We start from the raw sequence: 15,586 nt of genomic DNA, 5'->3' as shown, positions 1-15,586 counted from the left end.
TAAAGCCAGTGCATTTTTTCTAGTGAAAAAGATGCTGGTACTCAAATGCCAGGCCACCCTTCAGGGGTGGGGTGATCACTGAGGGACCCACCCCACATCAGCCAGGTCCCCTGCAACCAGTCACAGACAAGGCAGAATTGGTGTGTACAGCCTGAGCTCTTTCATTAAAACTTTGGGGTCCATGGGTCGATTTTAGCAGACAATGGAAAAAGGTGCCGGTACTCCGTACCCCCAAGTACCCCCCTCAAAAAAAGCCCTGATTAAAGCTACTTACTTCAAACAGCAACTGGAACTTCTGCCAACATGACCAGGTTCTGCTTTCTTCTTCAGGGCAGAGGTCTAATGTGTTCCACCCAGTCTCCTTGTCAACATAGGAAAAGAAGGAGACTGGATGGAACAATTGGACCTCTGCCCTGAAGACGAAAGAACCTGGCCATGTCGGCAGAGGTACCTGTTGCTGTTTGAAGCTAAGTAACTTTAATCATTCTAAATCTGCAATGCAATGCAATATTTAAAAAAGTTAAAAATGTGGCTCAATGATGATTTTCACAGTACTGCTTAAGACACTTTTGAGTTGCAGTACTTGTGGTGTGATATCTGGAGATCCTTTTCAAAAATCGTCTTGTGGTGTGCAAATTTTGAACAAAGGTGTTTTAGAATATTTCTGAATATGGTGACAAGAAATGATCTAACTGCTGGGAGGAGATTTGATGAGTAATACGTGTCCCTGCACATAAAAAGTCTTTGTCTTATCTGTTGGATTTAACATTAGGAGTGAGCACTTACATTAGCTCAATGGCTGGTATAAATGTTCATGCCTAAATGTAGGCAGTTAGGATTGTAAATATTAGTACTCTATAAACTGTGAGGCATATTTTCAAAGCACTTTGGGAGGCTATGTTCCATAGGTTTCTATGGAACTTTGGGAGGCTAAGTGCTTTGAAAATATGCCTCTGTGTATTCTACTGCTAGGCACACCCTGAACCACCTATGCCCCTCCCAGGTCCATGCTCCCTTGCAGTTTTCAGCACTAGACTTTGCACCCATAATTCATAGAATATTGACTAGTGGCATTTATGTATGTAATTGGTGTCAATTGACACTAATTACAACCAATAAATGGTAGTTAATGCCAATTAGCAGCTAAAGTTTCTATTAAGTTACGCATGCAAGTTTATACAATTAGGGGGTATATGTGTGCATGCTTTTCTTTTCCAGCACAGAAAACTGTTTTATATATTTTCCCAATTTTCATGCCATGCTCATATTGTTATGCTACAACAAAGAAGATTGATAGTTGTTGTTTGTTACATTTGTTACATTTGTACCCTGCGCTTTCCCACTCATGGCAGAACTAAAAAACAAAAGACTAAAACCAAGGTGCTGATATTCCAAGTTGATTTAGCCAGCCACTGATCAGTTAAATCACTTAATCAGGGCTAGCTGCTAATTTTCAGTGGCGCTTAACCAGCTAAGTGCCACTGAAATCCACAGTTAGCGTCTAACTCAAAGCTCGCTATGTTTGGGGGGGGGGGGTCCAGGAACGGAGTCAGCACTTGGCTGCTTAAGTGCTGATATTCAGCCTTTAAGCAACCAGGTTTAGTGCATAAATGGGACCGCATAAAAGTCTGTCCTATTTGAATGTGCTAGCCCACGTCCACTTAAGTGCTGGATATCAACTTAAGTGCCTATGTGTTCGCCGGCTTAAAAATAACCAGATATTCAAAGCCAAAGCACGCTTAGGTCCCGGTTTTGAATATCCGGGAATAACTACGTCAGCAGTGAGCAAAATGCTCTCCACCGCCAGCTGAATATCAGATCCAAAGATACCAGAACTCAGGGCTCCTTTTACTAACTGGCGGTAAGCCCAATGTGGGCTTACCACTCGCTATACAAGAAGTACCACCAGGCTACCACAGCAACCCGGTGGTACTTCCCACCCCTAGTGTGCCATCATTTCCGGCGCTACAAAAATGTATTTATTTTTGTAGCGCCGGAGTGTACCCGGTGGTAATCGGGCACGGCTGTGCACTGCCCGGTTACCGCCGGATTAATACAGGAGTCCTTTCCACCACCTCAATGGGTGGCGGTAAGGGCTCCACCCCCTCTCCAAAATGGCCGTTTGGAAAGTGCTTTACTTGCTGCCCAGCCACTTTCTATAGGAAAGTGAGACTTCCCTTTTACCAGCTGTGGTAAAAGGGGGCCTCGGCGCACATGTGAAACACATACCTACACCAGCGCCGGCACCCTTTTGCCGCAGTTGATAAAGGGGCCCTCAGTGAACAAACAACAGTCATGTGAGAGAACAAAGTTATACAGTCAGGAAATGCTAGTGAGGAAGCTGCAGCTGCAACAGTGTTATTGCTTTCATTGAGTATTGATCTTGTCTGTTCTTTTCCCCGACCAGCTGTAATATATTGATCCAAAAAAACTTAATTTTTAATTTCTTGGTTTCCAAAATCAAAATCAAAACCACACTGCCTCTTTTTACTACTGGTTTTTTTTTTTACTTTCTGAATTAATTAGGAACCAAACAAGGAATTCTATAATACATGACTGTATATACAAAAATTCATTGAAACAATTATGATCAAAAGTTGTTTATGTACAAATCCCAAATATGTACTCTCTATGCAGATAGATAAGAGCTTCTTTGTTGGTTCCAAGGTATAAAACCACCTCAGTATGATGTTTCTTCCAGATCTTGCCAGGTTATCAGCCCAGAACCTTTTATCACTGACCTTCTTTTTCTCCACTTCAACTGGAGTGGAATTTTACATTAGGAATGTTATCAATAGAAATCAAACAAAATAAAACATGGAAAAGAAAATAAGATGATACCTTTGTTATTGGACATAACTTAATACATTTCTTGATTAGCTTTCGAAGGTTGCCCTTCTTCGTCAGATCGGAAATAAGCAAATGTGCTAGCTGACAGTGTATATAAGTGAAAACATTCAAGCATTACTATGACAGTCTGACAGGGTGGGAGGATGGGGGTGGGTAGGAGGTATGCATGGGGACATCAAAGCATATCATTGATATTCTAACAGGGCAACCTTCGAAAGCTAATCAAGAAATGTATTAAGTTATGTCCAATAAAAAAGGTATCATCTTATTTTCTTTTCCATGTTTTATTTTGTTTGATTTCTATTGATAACCTTAAGAGTGGACTAACACGGCTACCACACTCCTCTACATTAGGAATGCAAACCCATTGTTGGAAAATAGAGTCATACAGAAGTCCTAGCTAATAATGTTAAATTTATGCTAAGGTCATAGGACATTCTGAACAGTATTTTAGAAAGGATATCCAACTCAGAATAGAGACATCCAAGTCAGTATATCACTGCTGGTGCCTGTACTTTAGCCCTCCCCCCCCCCCCCCCCAAAAAAAAAGAAAAAGGAAAATAAAGGTCTTCCACAAAAAGTCAACAGACAAACAAAACAAAAGTGGAAGTCACCAAACTGCAAATGTTCAAGATTGTAAACAAAAGTCAGTAGACTCAATGTCATGTCCATAAGATTTGATAAAACCTCAATGAAGCTAGAAGAATGTGACCCAACGCGGGCAGTGTTTCGGCACGTCACCATTTTGCTGCAGTTAAGAAGGCATCTAAGAGTGTCCATTTTCCAGCTGATACCTCCTTTTATGCACTATGGATATAGGATCCCTGAAGAAGGCCTGTATTTTACAACATGATTTGCCAATAGTAGAGCCTGTTCTAAAATACCAGAGAAATGAATGTCCATGCACTGATCACATTGAGCATGAACATAAGAATGGGGCAATAACAGGGACATGGGTGTCAATGTGGTAGCATAGGAGCATCTATTTTACAAAATGGCCACATAGACGTTCATGTGCTGGGACTTGCATGTTTATGTCAGCCGTTTTAATACCATGAATACCCATATTTCCCAAAGCTGTCACAGAGCACACTCTCCCATCCAGTTTAGCATTTTGGGGTGGGGGGGGGGGAGAGCCAGCAACCTCTGCAGGATTAGGGAGGTGACTTAATCTCTCCAGTGGACACTACTCAATCAAAGCACTTTAATAACACTTAGCCATCCAGGGAAGCAGATCTGAATGGCAATGTCCATATTTTTGGACATAGTTGTCCTTTCCCCTTTTGAAAGCAGAGCTGGACGTCCATATTTTGGTCCCTACCTAGTTCCACCCAAAATAATCCCAGACCACGCTCCCTTACCATATGGCTGTACCGCAGTTTTAAACATCCCTATCCCGGCTTTATAAAATTAGGATTTAAACATCCATGAAATATGGACATCTAAATGCTGTTTTTTGAATGTCTAAAACACAAATAGAGCTTCTAAAATAAGGGCCTCTTTTTGATAACATGGTGATCTCTGGGAAATACAAAGAAGCATCTTTTTCTTAAAGTGCATAATCTGATTCAAAACCAAGCCTTCTTCATGTAGGAGTAAACATTGAGTTGGAGCTGAACTCCTGACTCAACACTGAAATTTTTGGGCTGTTATATTGAGGCAAAATGTCATCAGTCATCTAAATCTAGGCAGCCTCCTGCCACACTAACCTCAGAAATGCCTCATAAGCCTCCCACGTTTTGTGTAAATAAATGTAAATACTCAGCTCGTTCATTTTCCAAAAAAGATGATCTAGTTGCTTAACTCCCAAAATTAAATGTCTATACCCTTTATTAAGTGACCTCTTACTAACAAAACCTGGAGGTCATTTTAGAAGCATTTACACATATATATGTACATGGCATTTCAAAAAGCATCTATTTACAAGTTGACATGTACAGTAAACATAGATATCAAGGGGTCATGGTATGGGTATGGGTGTTGTGTATGTGTATTTAGGATGTTTCCAAAAATAGATGTACTTCCCATTTTACAATTGGAATACACATCAATTTGAGAAACATTCACCATCAGCTTTTGCACCCATCCTGATGTATGTGCAAGTGCCAGCTACATGTTTAACATAACATGTTCTTATATTCTGCAAATACTTCATAGAAGTTCTAAGCAGATTACAGTCAAGAGATTGGCCAACCAAACCAAGAAGTACAATACAAAATTTAAAAATTATGAGTAACCTAATATTGACATTACACAAAAAATAAAAATTAACTGTCATAAATAACAAACAATCTAATTACTCGGCACAAATTTCTGAAACTAAAAGTCTTCAGTTCTAAATTGGATATAGTTTGAAATGAAATGCATATGAAAAGGTAAACCTTTACCAATATGTTGCTGCCTGATAAGATAATAAAGAATTGAATACTTTTATTTTTATCCCTTTATGGTCAGGAAAAACAAAAATAGAAGTCTCGAAATGAATAGAGTTGGATCTTGAGTAACTTATAATATACCTATAAGCGAAAGCTAAACCATACCGAATGTTTAAAAGTATATAATAAAATTTAAATAGCATCCTGACTGTGTTCCAAATAGTTTGTAATCTTCTATTCACAAATTTAGGACAATCTAAGAAAATGATATTACAATAATCAAGCAGAGACAAAACCAAAGACTAAGTCAACAACCTAAAAGTAGATTCTTTGAAGAATTTCCAGATCCATCTTAATTTCCTCATCTGATAAAAATATTTTTTGAACAGGTTATTTAACTGAGGTTTTACAGAAAGTGTTTGATCTAGGAGAATGACAAGTATTCTAATTGTAGATGGCAATTCATATTCAATGCTCCCTATCTAAAATGTTTAGTCTTAGGGAATTAAAGGAACAGGTGCAAAACAAAATCACCCCTCCCCCAATCTCCTAGCACACATAATCACGCCTCTTTTTACTAGTCTCCATGAGGTGGGGGGAAGGAGAAGGCAAGAGTGATCCCTATGTCAATGTCCAGATTCAGCATGGAAACTGACCCTCTTGTGGTAGTACCACAAGACTACAGCTAGGAAGTCATAAGCATCATGTTGAATCTAGGCACCAATGGGTCAGGAGCATTTGGGGATTACTGCTCTTATCCCCCCCACCCACACACACACACACACACTAGCCACTAGAGAGACTTCTGGTAAGAGCTGGGGGAGGGGATCAGGAGAGAGGATGATTATTTGTGTTAGGAAAGGCTGGAAATGTGTGCTGGGGAGATCAGAGGACTGACGGTCTGTCTTGAGTGTTGTAAGTGCCCACAACCACAGTATAGATTGCAAAATCACTAACTGCACATGAAACTGCCAGCACTTACATCTGTAAAGCCCTGCAGAAGCACATTCTTTCTAAACATATAGGTGCTGCTGAACTTGTACATGCCAGCCAGTGGCGTAGTCACAGGTGGGCCTGGGTGGGCCAGGGCCCACCCACTTTGGACTCAGGCCCACCCAAAATTGTGACACTCTTGCTGTGGCTGGTGGGGATCTCCAAATCTTGCCAGCTGAAGATTTTCTTTCCTTGGGCAGCCAGCGCTCTTCCAAATGTCAGCCAGCAGCTCTTGTCTTGAGCTGACGCTGAGACCAGCCCTTCTACACATGCTTAGTTTTTGCACATGCAAAAGCACTGAGCATGCATGGCCTGCCGGCAGCAGCATCAGTTTGAGGCAAGTGCTGCCGGCTGCTGTTTGGAAGAGTGCTGGCTGCTCAAGGAGGAGATCTTCAGCTGACAGGGTTTAGGGATCCCCGCAGCTCAAACATTTAATATTTGGGGTTTGTGAGCAGGGAGGGTTGGAGAGAGGAGGACCAAATTCCATGCCCACCTACCTTGGGCTCAGGCCCACCCAAAATTGACCATCTGGCTACGCCCCTGATGCCAGCAAATATGCATATATTTGCCAACATCCATAAAGGGGATTTTAGGAAAGGCTCCATATTTAGCAGATCCTTTTCTAAATTACACAGAGATTTGAGCATGTCCTGATGTGGATGTTTCAATTGCTATCTCAATGACCTACGTACAATGGGTCTTTCTGTGTGTCTTCATTCATAGTTTACAAAGAAACGTTTTCTAATCTTCAATGGCAATTTTATCAGGAAGAATGACTACTAAGGTCTGCATGACAAAATCACATTTCTAGAGATAGCCAAATCAGAAAGATTGCCCATTTCCTTGGATCAAAGTAGAATTAAATTCACACACACACTTAACAGTATCATTATTAAGCTATAGAAATGTTAAATAACTCTTGTACAGAAACTTCATGCCTATGCTGTGTGGTATTCTTTCATTCCATACAGTGGGGAGACTGGATTGGCCTTGATGGTCTTCATCTGTCCACAGTTTCTCTAGTTCTATGTAAACATCTAGGCATAACATCAGAAAACAATCCTTCAAAGGAGTTTTATTATTCCTTTCAGCTGCATCCAGGAAACTGCAGGTCCTGAAAGCACAGAGTAAAAACAAGACTTATATTTCCCCCCTCAAAAGAAAAAGAAGAAAATGACCAAATTAGTTGAACACATTCCAGTTCTCATTCTTATTCCTAGAATCTGTACATGACATTTGCCTTTTATTCTACCACTACACTGTTCTCACTAGAAGCAATTTTACTCCCTCACATGGCATGGGAAAGACTTCTCTATTATATTCATTTAACTTCTTTAATTGAGGTCTCTTTACAAATGCGCAGCAGATGTGAACCATAAACAAGAAACAAATGCCAACACAGAAATTTAGAAGAAGAGATGAGAAAATAAGTCAAAGCACAAGGCTCAAGTAATATCAATCAGGATGAAGAGGCCAAAGGAAGCTATGCAGACATCACATCTTTCTTAGTATAGGTAGTCAGACATACGAGCCTTATTTTTTAATAATCATTTATAAAACTAAAATCAGAAACATTCGCATGTGCATTCTTTTAATAACTGGCAATGACGTCGTCAAATTTCTTTCTCCTGTGCAATGGATGTAAAACCCAGACTGGCTCAATCTGTCCTCCTTTTTCTGGAGCCATATGGTAACCTTATAATTTATGTTATGTTATCAGGCAGTTATAAAAAGGTGAGGTAACAAATTATAAAATCACTGAACATTTTTCACGAATAAACAATGAACAACTCAATTTAAAATACAAACATTACAACAATATATTCATCAAATTAACTTCAAGGAAACAAATGAATCTTCAAAGCCTTCTGAAAGTCTAAAAAATCCTTCAAAAGGCAAATCAAAACAGGGAGGCTATTCCAAAGATGAACATCAGAAAACCAAAAAGAATATGTAAAAACAGCCTTAAATCTTACAGATTTAACAGATGGAAATACCAAAATTAATTGATTACATAAATGAGAACTATTATTTAAAATCCTAAACCTTTCTGATCAATCCCTAGGGCAAATGCCAAATAAAGATTTGAAAACCAAACAGAGCACTTTACAGAAGATCCTTGCCTGAACAGGCAGCCAATGCAACTTGGCGAACAAGGGAGATACCCTATCAAATTTAAGCCTTCGATAAATCAATCTTGCTGCAGAATTTTGAACTAACTGAAGCTTAGAAATGTACTTCGCTGCTGCACCTAAGTATAACGAATTACTATAATCTAATAATGCTAAGATTGTCAGTGAAAATTGACAGAATTTTCTGAGTTCTGGGACCCAGTTATTAGATGTGTCACCCCTAGATTTAGTCCCACTATTAACACATCTATGTTGTATACTGACCAGTAGAGGTCAGTATCAACTATTACCCTCACATATTTATTGTAGAGCTTTTGTATTTCCCTTTGTCATACTTAGCTTTCAGTTCCTTTTGTGAAAGCTATGGGACCCTTTTACTAAGCCGCATGGGTGCCTATGCAAGCCCAACGCACATCAATTTGGAGCTACCGCCCCGCTACTGCGCGGCCCAGGCAGTAATTTCATTTTTTACGTGCGTCCGCTACACGCGTCGGAAAATAATTTTTATTTTCCTGTGCGCAGCGGAAACTGGACAGTAATCATTATTCTATGCACGTAGACGATTACCGCACGGTTACCACATGAGACCTTACCACTAAATCAATGGGTGGCTGTAAGGTCTCACACCCAAAATGGACACGCACCAATTTTTAATTTGTTGCATGTCCATTTTCAGCAAAAATTTTAAAAAGGCTTTTTTTACAGGTGCGCTGAAAAATGGATCTGCATGCACTCAAAACATGCATGTATACTAGCACAGCCCATTTTTCAATGCACCTTAGTAAAAGGACCCCTATATGAGTAATAAATGCTTCTAATAAATAGAAACATATAGCTACCCTCTAGAAACAGTCATGTTCTTTCTTCCAAGTATATTCCTAGGAACCTACAATATCATACAGACTGAAGTCTTATTTTAGTCCTGGAAATAATAAAATTCCATTTGCAATCCATAGGATACATAAAGAAGCAAACAGATATTATTCATTGTATATATGAAACCAATGCAGATAACAGTAACATTTATCTATACCAATTGTTCCATTATGATAGTACAAGATTAATTTATAAAGAGAAAGCCTAATAAATAAAGGGAACTTTAATGTTATGTAATAGGTTGCACGATGCCAGTCAAGCATCTTCTCTGTTCCTCAACTTTAAGCTCTGTGCTGTCAAATGAAAGCCCTTTAAATTAAGAGCTAGAATGTATAGGTCACAGTGTTAAGCTTAGGTCACATTACACAAAGGATAAAGTTATGTACTCAGGAAACGCTTGAGATCTCAAAGAGAAAACATGCAACCCCAGTGTGGGAAAGGAAATTCCAGCAACGCAGAAGACTCATCAAACTTTTTTTTACACTTGAATTTAAGGTATTCAAATGAAAAAGACTATCAGAGACGGGACATGCAAAACAGATTACAGATCACTTGCACTCTTGAAAGAACTTCATGAGAACCCAGGGCCTGACTCTTATTACAATGTTTAAGTGCACTAAATTGATTAAAGATTTGGGTCAGGATATTTCTAATTGCTTTACAACAGTTCAGACGGCTGCCCTTTTTCTTCTGAATTGCCATTAAGAAAAAAGATTTCCTGCATCCTGCATAGCGTGGTTTCTCCCCTGTCATTTGTCACAGGAGAAAATGTTCTCTATAAGAGACTCGGGGCCTCATGTACTGAAGTGCAAAATGATTTTGCAAAAGTGCACTTTGTATGAAAAACAGTACAACAAGGGCAATTCAATAAAGGGGTGTCTATTTTGGGGTGCCAAGAGCATGCCTATTTGGTGCCCAAAGAAAAGTAGGCACATACTTTTTAAAGAGAATATTAATGTAATAGGTCAAAGAGAAACATAATTGCTTAGATCAGTGGTTCTCAAATCTGGTCCTGGAGGCAGACTGTTCCCAGGAACTAGCTTTCTATGTTTTAAAAGCCACACCAGCATGGCTATTTTTGGAGTTTTAAATCAGCTGGTGGCCCACTGCCTCTGACGCAGCCATTTTTATACTGGCGAAATATGGCCACGTCGGGCATTTTATATTAAATATCTGGGAGCTTTGAATCTACTAATAAAGACTGTGTGTGTTTTTTACTTGGTGTGCCTCATTGCTTTATCTTCCACGTGCAATTTTGTATACTAGTTGCAAAATTGTGAATCCAAGTTTACAGAATTAAGGGGAAATGTTTCTACTTAAGCACACAAATGATTAGAATGCCACTATTTTCATACCTTCTTGCCACTTGAAACTAGATGACTCCTTATATAATTATCCCCAAAGTGGGTAATTTTATAACAGTGAATCTAGGTTAAGTGAGCTGGAAGGCATCTATTTTGCACCTATTTGTCTTTCTCAAATACAAGCATAAATCCTGCAAAGATTGCACTTACATTGCAGGTGCAAACATTTCATCTACTCAAGAACTGGTGTAACTGTCCTGTCAAGAGCAATCATTTTAATTTTTAACATCTAAAATTTCATTGAAGGCAATTTAGCAACATATACTTCTAAATGTCGGCACTTACACATTTATGTTGTTATTTCAGAACATAAACATGTAAGTGCCAACACATTGGAGTGTATGTTTACCTTTTTTGAAACCTACATGTCTTTATGGTCCCTGTAGGTACGGAGCCCATAATAATTTTGCACAAACGATTTTGAGGAGGAAAAGAAAATCCAGGGATATTGAGAAGGCAACATTCTCAAATCTCTATTGTAGAGCACAAACTAAAATGAGCACTTTTTCAAAACCTAGAAGTACTTGGGAGCAGGTGTAAACTTAATGTTGATTTTAATGCTCATAGACATGTATTCTCATTCTAAAATAAGGAATACATGTATACAATTTGGCTCTGCTCTAGTCCCGCCCAAACCACACCTAGTCAAATTCAAGTGTAAATCTTGGCTTTCTAAAATTGGGTTTCCTATGTGTAGTAGATATGCATTCAAATCATGAAAAGAGCTTCTAAAATATCTTCCTTTACACACATATATTACCACATATATGCAATTCTCAAAGTGCAGACTTAGTCAATTGTCTAAACACATCTTTGGTCTCCAAGATACAATGATATAAAATCTCCAAGATACAATGTTATAACATAAAGGCAGCAAAAATCAGCTTATGTCACAGTTAACAAATATTTCAAACTAAATCTGTGTCTACAGCCTAACTGCTCAAGCTTCGAGACTAGACAAGGGCAGGCTAAAAATAATAAATCTAAATCTAAAATAAGTTTACCATTTATGACTTGGCTTGAATATAGTCTTTCTGAGCTCTTGATTTCCTGAATTTGTACAGACACATGACCCCCACAATAAGACAAATCAATGCTGCTGGAACCACCACCGTATACCAGGAGAAAACAGGAACTGTAAAAATCCAGAAAACACTATTACTATTAAACGCATGACTATGTAAAAATAGACATGATGGAAAGAAAGAGAAGTATAAATGATTTCCCATATGTTCAATACCACCCACAACATTCAAATTACTATGTATATTAAATAGCACTATAAATTAATTCTATAAACTGAGCACTCTCATTTACAAGTGTGTTTAATATATATAGAATAATGGCACATAACTGACAATATTTTGCTTAAGTACTATTCTGCATATACCAATTTAACTTAATATTGAGCCCTTAAACTAAAGCTTAGCAAAAGCTTAGAACTCACTAATAGACATTAGCATGCACTAAAAGTGCTAAGAAGCCCATTATATACTTATGGACTTCTTAGAATTTAGCATGGGCTAAACTTTAGTAAAAGGGTCCCATAGTAAGTTATTTGCAAGTAGGGCATGGATAGAACAAAGCAGGGGTGGACATAGGTGCCACATTTCCCTGCCACATCTAGGTGTCTAGATTTACAGGAACTCTATGGTTAGAATAAATGTGGGGCCTAAATGCTGGGTGTGTCTAAACCATGTTACAGTAGTATTCTATAATGGAGCCTAGGCACCTAATATAATATGCATTCATTATTAAATATTAAATTAAAAACATTAAACATTTTAGTAGTTTATGCAACAATAATTGTATTTTTATTTTAAAGGTGTTTAAAATAAAAATACAATTTAGTGCTTTTTCAACAGAACTTCAACATCATTTCTATACAACACCAAGACCCAGAATAAAACTCTTAAGGACTCATGCTCAGGTATCACATTATTATTACTACAGGAACTCTTTACAACATTTTTAAAACTATTCCTTTATTCTACTTTAATTAAAAGTTAGATGCTTGAAATCTCTTTTCACTTTTGTTTTCCAGGCTGTCCAATGTGGACATCCCAAAGGAACTTGGACCAGGTAAGTTTTATTTGCTCTCTCTCTCGCTCTCTGTTTTCCTTTATCTGTCTCTATCTCTTTTTCTGTGTTATCTAAGTTTCTTTTCAGTGTCTGTATTACTTTATCTCAGTATGAACACTTCAATTTCAATAGCTCGGTCACTTATCTTTCTCTTTTGTCTTTTCTTTCTAGGTGCTATCTTGAACATTGGACACCAGCTAGAGATCTTCTGAAGTAAGTGTATTCTTCTCCTCTCTTTTCCTTTTGTACCCTACTCCCTATCTTTAATAAATTATGTGTGTGATTCTTTTTGTTTCTTTTGTGTTTCTAGCTATCCCATGAAATAAAAAGGTAGTTGTCTCTCCTAGCTATTCCACCCTTCAGTTTGTCTTAACACTGCCTCTTCAAAATAAACTGTCACTTCCACAGTAAATTTTTCTCTCTCTCTTTCTCAAATATGTTTACCACTTTTTGGTACATTTCTCAATTTTCCATTCAAAGCTTTCTGAGAGTTGGTTAAAATACCAGTCAGCTTCAGAACAGCTTTACACTCAACGTTTTTCCTCATTTTACCAAAAAATTGCTTAAAACTTAACAGAACACTTAAAGTATAAATATTTTTACTACTTTCAACTCAGATTCAATGAATCTCTCTTTACATCAACACTTATCCAGAGTCCCTAATTCTTGTGATGGCTGCTTCAAATACTCGGTCACAGTCAATTTAACTTACCAACCCCTCCCCCCTTTTACAAAGCCATGCTAGCGGCTGCTAGTGCGGTAATGCTAACAAGCCTATTCACAGTGAATGGACTGTGTTGGCATTACAGCATGGCTTAATAATTGTTAATCATCATCCTAAAAACTTAGGGGCAATTGTACTAAACTGTAGTAAACACTACTGCATACTTACAGCAGATTAAAAATCACTAAGTGGGCCATGTTCAAGCATCCCACAATAGTTTTGATATCTGTGTGCACTTCCCACATGCTAACAAAATACTTTTTATTTTTTAGTGCAGGGGATATGTTCAGGTGTGGAGAGTAGGCATACCCAGTGCTAATCAGTTATCCTAGCTGCAACACCACACACTAACCAATCAGCATGTGGTGATTGCAGGAGCCTTACTGCCTAGAAAATAAGTGTTGGTAAAGGCACCCATGCTAATGGCTATGCACTAATTGGGAAATTAGCATATAGCCATTAATAGGGGAAATATGAAATGTGGCCATTTTGCAGCTGTACTAAAACTGACTTTAGTGCACAGGAAACCCATATGCTAGTCATAGCACTGGCCATTTTTAGGCCAGCTTAGTAAAAGAACCTGCTAAATGTTTTCTCAGTTTGCCCACATAAACCGTACACAAACTACACAACATTCACAACATCTCTTCACTGTCACTAAGCTCTCATAACTGATGATTTCATATTGAATAGAATCTTCAAAGACATGCTACTTCTTTCAAACTATTTCATCAGCTATAAAGTCAGTTACAGAGATCTCATCAGTATTTGGCCTCAAACAGTTCATAGTTCAGCTTTATTTAATAAACTGCAAATAGTAAAAATATATCAAAGTGGTTAAAAAATCAAATGTAATATGAATAAATGAAAGGATGGAAACAAAAGGCAAAACTGAAATTACATAGGGAATTTTAAATAATCCAAGGGAGAAGTTGAAATTAATAAAATTATTCAAACTAAAAAGAGATAAAAGGTAGGGAAGAAAGTGAAAAGACGACAAATTAACGTAAATGTGAAAAGGAAAAACTTGCTGCAATGGGTGAGAAATGCAGGGAACTATAATCATAACGAAAAGATGAGCTTTAAGAATAGCTTTAAATCACAGAAGAGAGAATTCAGTTTGTAAGTGTAAAGCAAGATCATTTCAGAAAGTAGATGCAACAACTGAAAATATGTGGAGGGGCATTTTAGAAAGGGACGTCCATGTTTCGATCCAGGGACAGGGAAACCCGTATTTTCGAAAGAAGATGTATGTCCATCTTTTGTTTCGAAAATACCGTCCGGGACATCCAAATCCTTAAATTTGGTCGTCCTTAGAAATGGACGTCCCTAGACATGGTCGTTTCTGATTTTCAGCGATTTTTGAAACCAAGGACGTCCATCTCAGAAACGACCAAATGTAAGCCATTTGGTCATGGGAGGAGCCAGCATTTGTAGTGCACTGATCCCCCTCACATGACAGGTCACCAACCGGGCACCCTAGGGAGCACTGCAGTGGACTTCATGAATTGCACCCAGGTACATAGCTCCCTTACATTGTGTGCTGAGCCCCCCAACCCCCTCCCCCAAACCCACTACCCACAACTGTACACCTCTACCATAGCCCTTACGGATGAAGGGGGGGCACCTTCATGTGGGTTCAGTGGGTTTGTGGTGGGTTTTGGAGGGCTCACATTTACCACCACAAGTGTAACAGGTAGGGGGGATGGGCCTGGGTCCGCCTGCCTGACGTGCACTGCACCCACTAAAACTGCTCCAGGGACCTGCATACTGCTGCAATGGACCTGAGTATGACATTTGAGGCTGGCATAGAGGCTGGCACAAAATATTTTTAAACTTCATTTTTGAGGGTGGGAGGGGGTTAGTGACACTGGCGGAGTAAGGGGAGGTCATCCCTGATTCCCTCCGGTGGCCATCTGGTCAGTTCGGGCACCATTTTGTGCCTTGGTCGTAAGAAAAACTGGACCAGGTAAAGTCGTCCAAATGCTCGTCAGTGGACTTCAGAAAAAGTTCCCAGGTACATAGCTCCCTTACCTTGTGTGCTGAGCCCCCCAACCCCCTGCCCAAAACCCACTACCCCCAACTGTACACCACTACCATAGCCCTTACGGGTGAAGGGGGAACCTAGATGTGGGTACAGTGGGTTTATGGTGGGTTTTGGAGAGCTCGCTGTTTCCTCCACAAATGTAA

The 15,586-nt window shown here is 38.9% G+C and overlaps 1 protein-coding gene across 1 annotated transcript in view; it reads right to left on the bottom strand.

Moving 5' to 3' along the window:
* Window positions 1–6,605: 6,605 nt before the first annotated feature.
* The window catches only part of LOC115468035 (interleukin-1 receptor type 2-like), a 41,553-nt gene continuing 32,572 nt past the window's right edge, over window positions 6,606–15,586 (bottom strand). Inside the window, exons 9-10 of the mRNA XM_030199546.1 lie at window positions 11,595–11,725; window positions 6,606–7,332 (exon numbers count right to left, since the gene is read on the bottom strand). Of these exons, the coding sequence (XP_030055406.1) occupies window positions 11,598–11,725 (128 nt within the window). The 3' untranslated portion in view covers window positions 6,606–7,332; window positions 11,595–11,597. The remainder of the gene's footprint in view (window positions 7,333–11,594; window positions 11,726–15,586) is intronic.

The sequence above is a fragment of the Microcaecilia unicolor genome, chromosome 4, assembly GCF_901765095.1.
Source record: "Microcaecilia unicolor chromosome 4, aMicUni1.1, whole genome shotgun sequence".
NCBI lineage: Eukaryota > Metazoa > Chordata > Amphibia > Gymnophiona > Siphonopidae > Microcaecilia > Microcaecilia unicolor.
Note: the sequence above shows the minus strand (reverse complement) of the source record. Positions and strands in the feature narration are given on the sequence as shown.